Source organism: Bos indicus, chromosome 2, assembly GCF_029378745.1.
Source record: "Bos indicus isolate NIAB-ARS_2022 breed Sahiwal x Tharparkar chromosome 2, NIAB-ARS_B.indTharparkar_mat_pri_1.0, whole genome shotgun sequence".
Lineage (NCBI taxonomy): Eukaryota > Metazoa > Chordata > Mammalia > Artiodactyla > Bovidae > Bos > Bos indicus.
The window spans coordinates 111,851,550-111,866,492 of NC_091761.1; the positions used below are offsets into that span (position 1 = coordinate 111,851,550).

At 39.6% G+C, this 14,943-nt stretch overlaps 1 protein-coding gene and 1 pseudogene across 1 annotated transcript in view; one reads left to right on the forward strand and one right to left on the reverse strand.

Moving 5' to 3' along the window:
- Positions 1-1,050: 1,050 nt before the first annotated feature.
- On the forward strand, positions 1,051-2,332 carry LOC109571302 (succinate dehydrogenase cytochrome b560 subunit, mitochondrial pseudogene; annotated as a pseudogene).
- A 3,758-nt stretch (positions 2,333-6,090) lies between these two features.
- AP1S3 (adaptor related protein complex 1 subunit sigma 3) overlaps positions 6,091-14,943 on the reverse strand; it is a 66,920-nt gene continuing 58,067 nt past the window's right edge. Inside the window, exons 4-5 of the mRNA XM_070773094.1 lie at positions 13,992-14,129; positions 6,091-8,008 (exon numbers count right to left, since the gene is read on the reverse strand). Of these exons, the coding sequence (XP_070629195.1) occupies positions 7,973-8,008; positions 13,992-14,129 (174 nt within the window). The 3' untranslated portion in view covers positions 6,091-7,972. The remainder of the gene's footprint in view (positions 8,009-13,991; positions 14,130-14,943) is intronic.

Here is a 14,943-nt window from a genome sequence, read left to right on the forward strand (position 1 = left end):
TGCCAACAAAGGTCCGTCTAGTCAAGGCTATGGTTTTTCCTGTGGTCACGTATGGATGTGAGATTTGAACTGTGAAGAAGGTTGAGCACCGAAGAATTGATGCTTTTGAACTGTGGTGTTGGAGAAGACTCTTGAGAGTCCCTTGGACTGCAAGGAGATCCAACCAGTCCATTCTGAAGGAGATCAGCCCTGGAATTTCTTTGGAGGGAATGATGCTGAAGCTGAAACTCCAGTACTTTGGCCACCTCATTCGAAGAGTTGACTCATTGGAAAAGACTCTGATGCTGGGAGGGATTGGGGGCAGGAGGAGAAGGGGACGACAGAGGATGAGATGGCATCACTGACTCGGTGGATGTGAGTCTAAGTGAACTCTGGGAGTTGGTGATGGACAGGGAGGCCTGGCGTGCTGCGATTCATGGGGTCGCAAAGAGTCGGACACGACTGAGCGACTCAACTGAACTGAAGAGTTCAGGGACTTAACATCAGAGAAGTTTATTTCCATCACACATAACAGTACAGTGCGACTGTTCCTGCTTGGTTGGCTTTCCAAACAAAACTTTTTTAGGTTCCTTCCACCTCAGGGCTTTGCCTTCTCTGTATTCTCGCGTATTTTCCTTCAGCTATAAACCGGGAAAGATGAGAGAATGGAGGGTTACACTTGGGAGTGTTTCAATAGCCAGACCTGCACTTGGGCATATGTTACTTGGACCCACATGCCACTGGTTATGATTCCATTATGGAGAAATCAAACTTCAAGAAGGGTGGGAAGTGAAGTCTAGCAGTAAGCCCAGGAGGAAACACGAAATGATTTGGTAAATGAACATCTTGTCTTGACCATATTTTCCAAGCAGTGTTTTGATTTCATCCAGCACTGGTCCTTGACTCAGATCCAAATGGAAGGTTTTATTTCATGCTGCTGCTGCTGCTGCTGCTGCTGCTGCAGCTAAGTGGCTTCAGTCCTGTCTGACTCTGTGAGACCCCATAGACGGCAGCCCACCAGGCTCCACCGTCCCTGGGATTCTCCAGTCAAGAACACTGGAGTGGACTTCCGTCAGGCCGGATCCCAAGATGGCTGCGCTCTTGTTGAGACATGTTGGCCGTCACTGCCTCCGTGCCCACCTTAGTCCTCAGCTCTGTATCAGAAATGCTGTTCCTTTGGGAACCACAGCCAAAGAAGAGATGGAGAGGTTCTGGAGTAAGAACACTAGTTTAAACCGTCCTTTGTCTCCCCATATCAGCATCTACGGCTGGTCTCTTCCCATGGCGATGTCCATTTGCCACCGTGGCACTGGTATTGCCTTGAGTGCAGGAGTCTCTCTTTTTGGCTTGTCAGCCCTCTTGGTCCCTGGGAGCTTTGAGTCTCATTTGGAATTTGTGAAGTCCCTGTGTTTGGGGCCAGCACTGATCCACACAGCCAAATTTGCACTTGTCTTCCCTCTCATGTATCACACCTGGAATGGGATCCGACACTTGATGTGGGATCTAGGAAAAGGCCTGACGATTTCCCAGCTACACCAGTCTGGAGAGGCTGTCCTGGTTCTTACTGTGTTGTCCTCTGTAGGGCTGGCAGCCATGTGAAGAGCCGAAGTTCCCAGTGTCATCATCCTACAAATTATCACATTGACCTGTCTTCCTGTTTGTTACTCTTGTCTTTGGCCAGGGCAAAGTTATTCTGATTTGTTTAGACCCTTCTTTGCTTGCAGATCCCCTTGGAGCTCAGCAGTAGAGTACCTTACAGAACCATAACGGTGGAAAAGGGTCCAGTTTTCTCCTTATTTCTAAGGATGGAATGACTGCAAAAACTCCCTTTTCTTGCCCCCGGCTTGCAGCCTACTCTGGGCTTGGGAGCCTTCTTTCTCTCTCCATGTTAGGCCTTGATTTATGCTGAGGGTCAGCCTTTGGCTCCTTTTTCCTGAGACAGTGGAAACAATGCCAGCTCTGTGGCCTCTGCCGTGGGGACTGGGAGTGGGGATCCGGGTGCCACTGCCTGTGGGTTGCTGGCTCAAAGGACAATTCTGTCCATTGGTCAGAGCCCAGGGTCTTTAGCACCCACATAGTGTGACTGAAAGGAGAGGGGTGGGGGTGCAGGAGAATTAGCCTGTCCCAGCTAGCGGGAGATAAGAAGAGTTAAGTTGGCTCTTGGAGCAGGTCTTGGGGAGAAGATATATAGCTTTTGATGCAAGAAGAAAATCCAGAAAATTATTGTTGAATCTGTTACGGGTTATTTCTTTTCCTTGTGTTTCCAGAAAAACCAAACCTCTTACTGTCATGTTTTCTAATCCAGAATCACGTGACATCTTTTTCTGAAACTGAATTAAAATTATTATTTTGCCTTTGAAAAAAAAAAAAAAAAAAAGAACACTGGAGTGGGTTGCCATTTCCTTCTCCAGTGCATGGGTGAAGGTGAAGTCACTCAGTCATGTCCGACTCTGTGCGACCCCATGGACTGCAGCCTACCAGGCTCCTCCGCCCATGGAATTTTCCAGGCAAGAGTACTGGAGTGGGGTGCCATTGCCTTCTCCTTTTATTTCATAGTTAGCTATAAAAAAGGTTGAAATGACAAACTTTAACTGAAAGCAGGAAATGTCACATAATTCAGTGATTTTTCTAGATTATTAATCTCTTTTATTCACATTAGCCACAAAATGTATTGCACTTCTGTTCTCTTCTCTCCCCTAAAACACATATGATATTCCACCTCCAAAATTCAACAACACAACCTTGGTGATTCACTCTTTATCTGTATTCCAAGAGTTGCCCTTCTTTCTGCTCCTATAATGGCATGCTTTATCTAAAGTGCACTCAATATACTTCACTTGTATCATTTAAAAGGGTGAAAAACATGCTTGAATGTCATTAGGCTTTTATTTCATACCAGGAAACAAACTCATCAAATACTTTCATGAAGTTTAAGATCTTTGATCAAGACAAGGTTTAATTAAGCAAATGACTAGCACTGGGACCTAATCAAAGCATAGATGTCAATGTAATGATTATTCTTTCCTCTTCTGTATAGTGAATGGTTTAGACTAGCTCAGTTCCACAATCCCATCTAATTCTGACATTCCATCCATTTCAAAGAGCAAGTTCATGAACTTTGTCAGTGGTACATTCAGAATGGGTATGAAAGCTCCCAATTCCTAGTCCATTTTGATGCTCTAAACATAATCAAGACACTTAGTCTTATGGCTCAGAACATCCTTAGCAGTGAGCGATGGCCCACTTGTTTGCTAGGAGAGACTGATAGATGAAAATCATATACAGAAATTTTAGAAAGAATGAGCAATTATTTCTATCAATTCAAAAGTTCACAAAAGTTTAACTTATATTTGAATAGCATTTGGATGGCTGCCTCAGAAAAATTCAGTAATTATGCTTGTAAGATTTTGAATACAGAAAGCACAGAGAGCAGAGAGGGTGTAAATAAAATATAAGCACAGGTAACACTCCCTGAATGAGTCTGATTTTTAGTTTATGATTTGTCATTTTTGAGCTTCTTTGCATGTAGGTAAAAATTTAAATTTTCTTGCAATTTAATTTGCTGTCTGCTCTTACATTTTTAATGAAGTATTCAACTAATAGAGGAAATATGTACACATTTTCTTCACCATTATCATCATATAAGATTAGATATTTTAAGTAGAACATAATTGATTTTATTTTTCTTATTATGTGCCTTTGTTTATTCACTTGCACATCCATTGTTTCACTTTTAGCTTTAATATTATAATTAGCTGAACTGACTCAGTAAAAAATCATTAAAAATACACTTCAAGAAATAAAACTGCTTATTTTTAAAAACATGAAAACATAATCATCATGTACAGATTCTCCAAAATTATTTTATCCTACATAAGGCTTCCCTGGTGGCTCAGATGGTAAAGAATTTGCCCACAATGTGGGAGACCCGGGTTCAATCCCTGGGTCAGGAAGACCCCCTGGAGAAGGGACTGGCAACCCACTCCAGTATTTTTGCCTGGAGAATTCCATGGACAGAGAAGCCTGGAGAGCTACAGTCCATGGGGTCGCAAAGAGTTGGACACAACTGAGCAACTAACACACATACACACATAAGTGAAAGTAATATTTATACTTTTAAAACATTTTTAGTTTTTTTATTAAGTGGAAATTAATATTTTACTGCTTCCAATATTGACTGCACTCATTTTCAAAATTACATTTTTATAATTTTAAAATTTATTTTTGTGTCATTCTTAAAAGTATAAAAGCCTAAATTATTTTTAAAACTTAATTCTTGACCATAAACCTCTTATAAGTCCATTATTTTTCTTCACATTTACATAGTCTCAAATTTCACAGATATTTTTCCACAACAGAGTAAAAATGTTTTTTAAAACTGGAGGCTCCATAAATTCAACAGATTTCTCTCCCTCAAGAAAACTGCATAAAATAGTTCAAATCACTAATAAAGCAGTATGAGAATTATCTTACACTTGCAACTGAGAGTTCCCATAATTCTTCCTCTTCTTCAGCTTAAATGTTTTCTTTACTTCAAATTATTATCAAGTAAACATGCTGGCATCTTTCTACTAAACATCCACTATATGCAAGATTCACATTTTAAATAAGAATAAAATAAGAAGCACAGTTCTTTTCAAAATTAGCGATATCAGGTGTAGCTCATAAAGTTAGTTTTAAGATCATGCTACCAACTACAAAAGCCCACATTAACTCACAGAATTGCAGACAACCTCCATGGAAACACTTAATATTTTCCAAAGGAATGAGGAAAAATTACCACTTTTGAATAATACTATTAGTTAAACAGAGGACATGCCACAGACATGAAAACAATTTGGTCTAATCTAGAAGATAGTTAAATCATAAACATATCATCTCATATTAATCTATTGTTATTCGGAACTGTGCTAGTAAGCTCTGAAGAGATATGCTTACATTACTTATTCTGTAAAGTAGCAAATCAAATGGAGAAGGCAACGGCACCCCATTCCCGTACTCTTACCTGGAAAATCCCATGGACGGAGGAGCCTGGTAGGCTGCAGGTGGTCGCACACGTGGAAGAGTCGGACACAACTGAAGCGACTTAGCAGCAGCAGCAGCAAATCAAAGTGGAAGTGAAAAAGTAATAGTAAATTAACACTTTGAAACAAGTAAGTTGTGATGGAAACACAGTGTAAGTTATGCACTGGACAACAGAGACGCAAGGAGATTTAGTCAGTTGGATTCAGTCAATATGTGAGTTTATTCACAAAGAACTGATCAAAAGTAAAAGTACATCTGAATTCCGTATTAAATAGCTGGCTTGAATTCCATTATCAAGTAGTACTATCAAAAAGTCAATCTAATTTGGCCCTGGTTATTACAGTTCTTTCTAGTTTTAGCTTTATGTGACAAAATAGATTATCACCATTGAATACCACAGAACATGGTTGAAGGTCAGGATTTTTTCAAGAGTTAAAATAAGGATTGAAAAAAATTTATTGACCCTCCCTTTGCAAATAATTGGCTTGCTTACTTACATTCTAGAGGATCTAATGAACTTAATGTAAAATTGCAGGGACCATGTGGAAAAGAAATTAAAACATTTACCAATAAAGTTTATTGATTAATTACAACAGAAAAGTAAAGCTAAACAGAGTTCATGAATGATGTTTCATGGATACTGTAATACAAATCCTAAAGATGAATTATTAGATGTAGAAGAACAACATGTGTGTATGTTTGAGGGAAAAGCTTTTTATTATTTTAGGAGACTTGATGTGGGAAAAAGTGTGAATTAAAAATTCACTTGACTGGTCATAAGAAATGTCAACTTTACATTTGCTAATAAAAGAAAAGGAGTTAGTAGTTTAAAGAATGATTTACCACACATAAAAAGATCAAATTATCAAAATGTAGGTGAATGGTGAGAAGAAAGCCAGTGGGTGCAGAACAATAAATTCTCTTCTCTCGTTTTCTGTCACGTGCTTATGAAGTTTCTCCTTGGTGGTGATTACACAGAAAATGAAGAGGTTATAAGGACTTCACTAGAAAGTATGAATAGCAATTTCAGACATAAAATCTGATTTTAAAAAATATATATTCATAAAAACACACTCCAATTCCTCATTAAAAAACTTAAAAAAAATTTATTTGGAAGTTTTATACAAGTTTAATATTTATTATCTTTCCTTTCCCTTAGTAGTTTTATTACATTAAATGATATAAAGAAAACATGATTATTTTCACCAAGGTCCATGTAAGACGTACCCAGGATCCCTCAGATTTACCCCAGAGTGCCATATCGTTATGTTCACGTTCCGTGTGTGCTGCAGACATGAAGTTTGAGGAGGCCCATCTACAGTCAGACAGTGTCTAATACAGACTTCTCCAGTGTATATGTTACATTTGAGAGTGAGGTTCAATCAATACCTTCATCCAAAAGTGGTGAAAAATGACAAACTTCAATCTGATGCCCTACTTGTAAATACATGATTAAGCTGAGGAAGTGTCAGATATTAAAAGTCTTATAATTTCTTCATAGACTAATCTGAGTTATTTCTTTTTTATGATGGTTCTATTTTGGAGTTGCTCCATTTTTACTCATGTTCTTCCACTCTTCTCCAGCCATTTTACCCTAAGTATGTCTAGCAAGATCAATTAAAGAGGACATTTTTCTCTCATGTTGGATTCTCCAACAGCAAGCACACTATTCTCTCAGGAAGAACTCTAGAGGGTCCCTAACCACTGCCACATGATGATATCTGACCTCAAACGGACACTGAAAATGCACAGGTAAGACATCAAAACAGGGCACCAAGACAGAACAGTAGAAGTTAGTTCTCCCTGGAGGGTCTGATCACTTTTATTACCTGGTTATATAGAACTTTCATTTCAGGAAGCATGAGTGTGACATAGTCACAATAATAATAGGCAGCAGCAAGTACTTCCTTTGGGAGATGAGGAAAGAAAAAGGAGAAAGGCACATACTACTCAGGCAACAATAATATTCAATGTTCCAAGCAAGCCTAATAAACAGTAAGTCTTCAAATATATTAGATATACATGAAAACATACTGGAAACAAAAATATCTCAAGCAACTAAGGGTACTTGTAACATAAAAGATAATTAAAATAGCAGTATTAATAATTATTATTGCTACCGTTATTAATCTTTATTACACTATTTATGACAAGGGAAGTTATAGACACTTTATTTTCAGATGTATCAAAATCTTAATAAATACATAGAGCTTGTAGAAAACACAACCTTATTGGAATGCCCCTCATATTCAATTAAAAGGTAAAATTAAAACCTCGCCTAGATAGCAGCTTCTAAGGCATCAAAAACATTTAAGTTCAGTCATTATCTTCCAATTAAAAATAAAATAAAATTTAAAACAACAATAACAAAAGCATTCAAGTCCTATACTATCTTTGGTTGTTTTCCTTAATTCCAGCCCTGAAAAATTAATGACTTCAGGACATCAAAATCAGATACTCTGTATCTGGATTGAAGTGACAGCACTAAGTGTATTAAAAATGTCTAACATCATGTATGAACTCTGAACTATTAACATGTGAATCACTACACAATTTAAAAAGCTAAACATTTAGAAAAAGTATTACAAGATATACTTTACACTTAAAATCATGGATTATAATACAGTTTTCATCCTGTCAGAAGAGGATCAAATGCAACAAAACACTCTGCAACAAATTTATTTAAATTTGCTCAAAAATATGACATGGAGTTAAAGCACTGCAAACATTCAGTCTATTGAACTATGAAGCAGTTTTTTAACATCCAAGCAGTCATATACAGTATAATACAGATATGAATAATGATAAATATATTATGTCAAACAACTTTAATTTTTGCTAGTGAACAAAAAATCCCTTTTAAGCTATTTTTGGCATGGTGCCAGAGGCTCTGTCGTCTAAATTCAAGGCACTGCTTATTTACAGGTTCATAACACGTAGCACTTGAGGTTTTCAAGTAGATGTGTGGTTAAAAGGTGGGCTTGTTCATGTATTCTTCCATTGTCTGAAAGAGAACAATAGATTAAAATGATTCCCCCTTAAACCACATCCTGCAGGAGACTGAAAATTTTGAAAATCACTTCATTCTTCTACTAATTTATTATGCCACTGGTGAAAAGAAGCTTTTGTTTGTTCGTTTGTGTGTGTTTTGGGGTTTTTTTGACCATACCTCACAGTTTGTAGGATCTTACTTCCATCACCAGGAGCTGAACCCAAGCCCACAGCAGTGAAAGGGCAGAGTCCTACCACTGGATGGCCAGGTAATTTTCAAAAAGAAGTTTTGGGAAGTGTATATGGTCATAAATATTTGCATTCTAATCAAGAAAAGTGGTTCAAAGTTTGAGTGTAATTTATATACACATCTCTATGGCTGGAATTAAATAACTTTCAACAGAGGAAAAGCTAAGTTTGACTGTAAAATCAATGCCTAATAAGAGAAATGCTTAAGCAGCAGCTGCTAAGCTATCACTGTTGACTTCAGAAAAATGCACCTGCTAAAATGACCATGACGACCACTTCCAGGAACAGGTATGAGAGAAATCTGAATGGTATTTGTATGACATACATATCATTGTTGTTTAGTTGCTAAGTCATATCTGAGTCTTTGCGAACCCATGGACTGTAGCCAGCCAGGCTTCTCTGTACATGAGATTTCCCAGGCAAGAATACTGGACTGGGTTGCCATTTCTTTCTCCAGAGGATCTTTCTGGCCAAGGGATTGAACCCACGGCTCCTGCTGCATCTCCTGCACTGCAGGAAGATTCTTTACTGCTGAGCCACTGGGTAAACCATATGTATCATTACAGATACAGAGTATTTTATTTCCAAGACATAAAGGATAAACAGACCATAATACTTTAAATTTCTTCCATGTATTTTGAAAAGGCTATCCTCCAAAGTATACAAATTATGTTTCTTCATCCTCCTCATCACTTACCAAGTTTGCTAACATGCCACAAGACCATAATTCTTTCCCAGTACTTAAAAAAAAAAGTTTAAATGGATTCACAGTTACAGGCAGAGTTAAAAATTACATTGATGTTGCAAACCCTTTATTATGCATGATGGATGGGCTTCCTCTTCCACTCTGTCCCTGTTATAAACATATACTTATACAACACAGTGACCTCTGGGTTGAATCAGTCAGAGAACTCAAGGGGCCAGCCTTAGGTAATACCCCTACTGCTTCTGTGTAAATCACATACAATCAGTAATGTTCAACCTGGTCTTAAGCTTGAACTCCAGGGGACGCGATTCACACGCACCTGCCGGTGAAAACATCCACCAGCAAGGGCCAAACAGACCAAACCGTGGCTAAGCAAGATTGCTCAGAGGATAGTAGGCTTAGAAATCAGGTTTCTTGTTTCCACCAGCTCTATTTAGAATTCCAGTCCCCCTCTGCTGAAAATACTCACATGTCATCATCCACTTTCTTACAAAGTTATTACACCTCCTGGATGAGCAAGCCCACACCTTAAGACCTCTGCCCTGTATCTCCTCTTATAGCTATTGCCCATATCTTTTTTCAGGAGGGGTGGGGGGCTATGCCTTGTGTGACTTGGGGGACCTCAGATCCCCAACCAGGGATCAAACTCGTGCCCCATGCATTGGGAGCATGTAGTCTTAACCACTGGACCAAAAGGGAAGTCCCAGATATTGTCCATGTCTTTAAACCTGGGCTATCACATTGGCCAGGAGCCATGACTGTCTCTTGGTACCTAGAGTTTATAGCATTTAACTAGGTATACAGGCACTTCCCTGGTGATCCAGTGGTTAAGAGTCTGTGCTCCCAATGTAGGGGGCCCAGATTCAATCCCTGGTCAAGTAACTAAATCCCACATGCCGCAACTAACACCCCCGCACAGGAAGATAAACAAACAAATAAAAATAAATATTAGAAGAGACACAGATGTAAAGAACAGACTTTTGGGCTCTGAGGGAGAAGGTGAGGGTGAGATGATTTGAGAGGTTAGCATTGAAACATGTATATTACCATATGTAAAATAGATGACCAGTGCATGCATGAAGCAGGGCACTCAAAGCCAGTGCCCTGGGACAACCCAGAGGGATGGGGTGGGAGGGACACAGGAGGGGGGTTCAGGATGGGGGACACATGTGCACCTGTGGCTGATTTATGTCGGTGTATGGCAAAAACCACCTCAATATGCAAAGTAATTGTCCTCCAATTAAAATAAATTAATTAGTTAAATAAATAAATATTAAAAATAAATAAAAATTTTAAAATAAAAAAGTACACAAAATTACAAATACAGAGTTGGGTATAAAGTTTAATTAGAATGAGAAAAAATGGGAGTGGATCATAAATTTTCTAAAAAATGTTTAAAAGTCACAAAAGCATATGGGTTTCATCAATTAAATGCCTGACACACTTCTATAATAGCTTACATATTCATTAAATGGCCACAAAGTCATTGCAGCTAAGATACCTTACCTTTGCAAATGTGACCATAGGAGCTTGCAGCCTTGGAAGGGGCCTGGCCCAGGAAACGCCCTGGAGTTGTCACTTCACTGGCCTCACAATTCACTGGTCTCTAGTTACTGGCACTGATTCACACCACTGAGGGAATCAATCTGCTAAAGACTGGCTGCCCTTTAGAACTCTAGCTTTGCTGCTACTCAAGTTACTTAAGCCAATGACATATGTGGTTGGTATTTTCTGGAGCTTGTCCCTTCAAAAGTTGGAATAGACTTTTAGGCCACATAAGCTTAAAGAGCTCTGCCCTGGCCTTTCACAAGGACTAGGGTATCATGGGACTCCAGCTCTCTATCCCGCACAGCAGTGCCTCTTGTGCATTCAGCACTAGGAATCTACATTTTATTGTATTATGGTTTGGTTTAGCTGCCTAATATGTTTGTGCCTTTCAGGGAGACAGTGTTGGATTATACCTAGTCAGTTCTCATGAATCCCAACCTACACATACATGGTATCTCATTGCTTGACCTAAGGAGGTACCCTTTGACCCTCCCTTCTTAACTTGCTTTCTAATTCTGTGCTCAGAACATGTTTGTCACCCCCACTGGTGATCCCAAGAGCACCAACCTCTGTGTTTGAGGATCAGTGTATTAAAAAGCAGAGGCATCACTTTGCTGACAAAGGTCTGTATAGTCAAATCTGTGGTTTTTCCATTAGTCATATATGGAGCTGAGAGATGAACCATAAAGAAGGCTGAGCACCAAAGAATTGATGCTTTTGAATTGTGGTGCTGGAGAAGACTTTTGAGAGTACCTTGAATAGCAAGGAGATCACACCAGTCAATCCTAAAGGAAATGAACCCTGAATACTCACTGAAGGACTGATGCTAAAACTGAAGCTCCAACACTTTGGCCACCCAATGCAAAGAACCAACTCATTGGAAAAGACCCTGATGCTGGGAAAGACTGCAGGCAAAAGAAGAAGCGAGTGGCAGAGGATGAAATGGTCAGATAGCATCACTGACTCAATCGACATGATTTTGAACAAACTCTGGCAGAGAGTGGAAGACAGAGGTGCCTGGCATGTTACAGTCTATGAGGTTGCAGAGTCAGATACAACTTAGTGACTGAACAACAATATCATCTTCTTCCTTTCAGAGTGTCCTTTTTCTTCTAATCATTTTGTACCAGTGTCTACAGGTACCTTCAAAATAAGGTACCTCTTAAAGTCATCCCAACCAGTTAATCTCTTCCATCATTCCATATTTTCAATGTCTAGCCCCAGTACACTCAGAATAAGCTTTGAGAATTTAGAGGTTTAAGACTATGCATTTTCTCACTAAAAACAAAAAGACAGTCTTTTTATTCTAAAAAACTTTTATTGGGTAGGGGTCAGGGAAAAGTCCAGGGCTACTTTGAGATGTTCAGTTGTACTAAAAGTAAAAGGAATATTACAAAGGCCTCCCTTAGACATCAGCAAGTACAAATACATGCTTAGGTCCAAAAGACAGGGAAAAAAGAAAGCAATAATTTTTTCTCTTTATCCAATTATATTACATGTGTCTATTCATGCTCAGTGGCTCTGACCAGATATACAAAGCAAACCACACATACACAGTCAATTTTTCAACCAGCTCCTCAAATGTTCACGGACTTAGCTGAAGTACCAGATCCCAAGAGAACACTGGTGACTCTGTTTCTATTTGGCAGGTGTTGCTAATTCATTGAGAGTTTTAGAGGACAGTCGTGATACTCCCTGCTCACAAGCCAGCTAAATGGGGGGCCCCCTGAGACCTACCTATCAAGACCTTCCACTCAATAACCAGGGATATGAACAACCAATCAATGTTTCATTGTGAAGGGTCTCTCTCTTGAAATAGCAGACATTCCCTGCTTCCCAGATTTAACTGGAACAAGAAGCACCATACAACCTGCAAGCCCTTTAAAACTATTTCCTATGGAGGGGAAACTCAAAATAACCTAGGGGTATCTTGGCCCTAATTCAAGAGGCTTTAATTACTGAAGTTCCAAAGACCTTGTTAAATGCCTGTTTCTCCTATAAGGTGATTCCACAGTAAGGGCCCTGAGGACAGAATTATAAATAACTCCCTGGCATATTTTAAGAAAGGTTGTTCTGTGGAATTTCCAAACCAGTGATTTCTCAAGTACCTTGTAAAATACCCTTCCTGTGGCATTTGGGGAAAGCCAAATGAACATCAGAAAGTTTAAATGCATTTTTTGAGGTGATAACACATCTAGAAATCAATGCAGCAGGTTCCTAATAGGCAAGCAGAGAGGCTCAGGGGTACCCTGTATCTTTCTCAGTATCCATTCACCTGAGGACTGGTTCCCTGGATGGGCAGGAACAAGTCATCAGCTCAAAGATGTGCCAAAACCATTATTTGGAAGTCATTCCTAATGTTGTTTTACTAACTCAAGCAGGCTCTTATTTTCAAACAGCAGCAAGAATGGCTTTACCGCCAATTTCTAAAAGATACTTTGTAGTGCTCTAAGATGTTGTGACCTGCTGTCATGAAAACAGAAAGACAGATAGACTCAACGATGCTGTGAGAAGAAGAACCTAGACGTGGCAGAGCAGGCATGGAAGCCAGGCCCTCAAAGGTATGCTGGATCAGGGGTTAGGCAGATCATCTCATTTGGGAGGGCAAAGGTCAGTGCGGTGACGCACTCTTTTCTCATAGTGACTGTGGGCTAATGTAGATAAGTTCCCTTATTAGGGATGATGGAAATCCAGACTGGATCTATAAGAAAAGCCCCATAGTATTTTATATAAGTATCACAGAGTCAGGAGCATAACCAAATGGATGCTTCAGGGCCCATTTATTCCTTGACAGCAAGCTACAGAATTCCCAATTTATTTATGCAAATAGGCACACACACAGCCTCTCCAGGAAGGTAGGAAATTTTAATTAAAATGATAAATGCCACTTTCAGTAATAAAGCTCTAGTAACCTTGGCAAATAGAATAACGATGTTATTCTTCTTTCCCAGGGCAACACGGGTATTTTAATGCAAGTCTTTTTATACCTCCCATAAAATTATTCTTGAAAAGAATAGCACCAAGTATTTAATATCTTTTTGAGAGGGAGGGATCCTCACTGATAAGGTCAAACATGAAAAGCAAAGACTCTGGAGCCCAAGTGCCTGGGTTCAAATCTCTATTCCACGATTACTAGCTCTGTGACATTGAGCAATCATTAAACTTCTCTGTGTCTCAGCTTATTCATCTTTAAAATGAGGCTAGAGAATTTCCTAGTGGTCCAATGGTTAGAACTCTGTGGTCTCACTGCTGAGTGCCTACATTGTGATGCCTGGTCAGGGAACTAAGATCCCACAAGCTGTGGCAGAGCCAAAAAAATAAATAAATAAAAGTGGGTAACAATATACCTCTTAGAATTGCAGTGATAATTAAATAAGTTAATACATGTGACTTACCTAGAAACTATACCCAGCACAAAGTAGACAGTAAGTGTCAGCTAATACATCGCCGCCACCACCGTCTTTTCCCAGGGCATGAGAAAAGGTGTACTGACCTCCTGTAACATATCAGAATCCTCAATGGCTTTGACAGCAGATTTCTTGGATGTTTCCTGAATTTCTCCACCGATGATAAACTCATCCAGGATAAAATAAGCCTTTTCAAAATTAAAGATAATATCTAGCTCACAGACCTGGTAAGACAAAAGCAAATGTGTTGATAAACTTGCAGCAGTATCAGGGGAAACACGTGCCAGGGATTCAAGCTTTGCAACGGTGACACCCATGTGGCACACCAAAGATAAAAACATCAGATGGTATTTTTAAGGCCAGAAAAGCAGAACTAGGGGAATCCGAGCCCTGAAAAAAAAGTAAAACCACATTCTATTAAAGCAGAGCATGTCCACAGATAATACTGTTTAATGTCACAACAAGAAATTCGAGGCTCAGTCGAGGTGGGGAGCTGCTCAGTTCATCCTTCCATCAGCACAGATAAAAGCTGAGTCCTCGCTGACTTCAGTCATGAGGGCAGTTTCGTTGCTCCTGATCACTGGTCTGTAAGTTTGGCTCCTAGCTTTAGAACTCTCAGAAGCTCATTCTTCAGAGGCAAATTAGCTCAATTGTGCTAATTTTTCTCAAAACTATGTCTCAAAAAAGTGGTTCTCAAACTTCAGAGTGTGACCCAATCACCCAGAATGCTCACTGCAACACACACTACTAGGCCCCACCTCTGGAGTTTCCGATTCAGTAGGTTAAAGCCTGAGAGACTAAATGTCTAACAGGAGCCCAAGTGAGGCTAATGACGCTGGTGTGGGGACCACATGTGGAGAACCACTGCCACTGTCACAGACCAATGCAGAGGCTGATAGATTTGGTTACACGTAGCAAGTAGCAAGAGCATAATCCAAATAAGGCTCACTTCCAATGCTTCCACCAGCCAGCCAGCGAGGCCCCATCCCTACCGTTTCCCTTCCCACATAGTCCTCAACTCTCCCTTTCCATACCCTC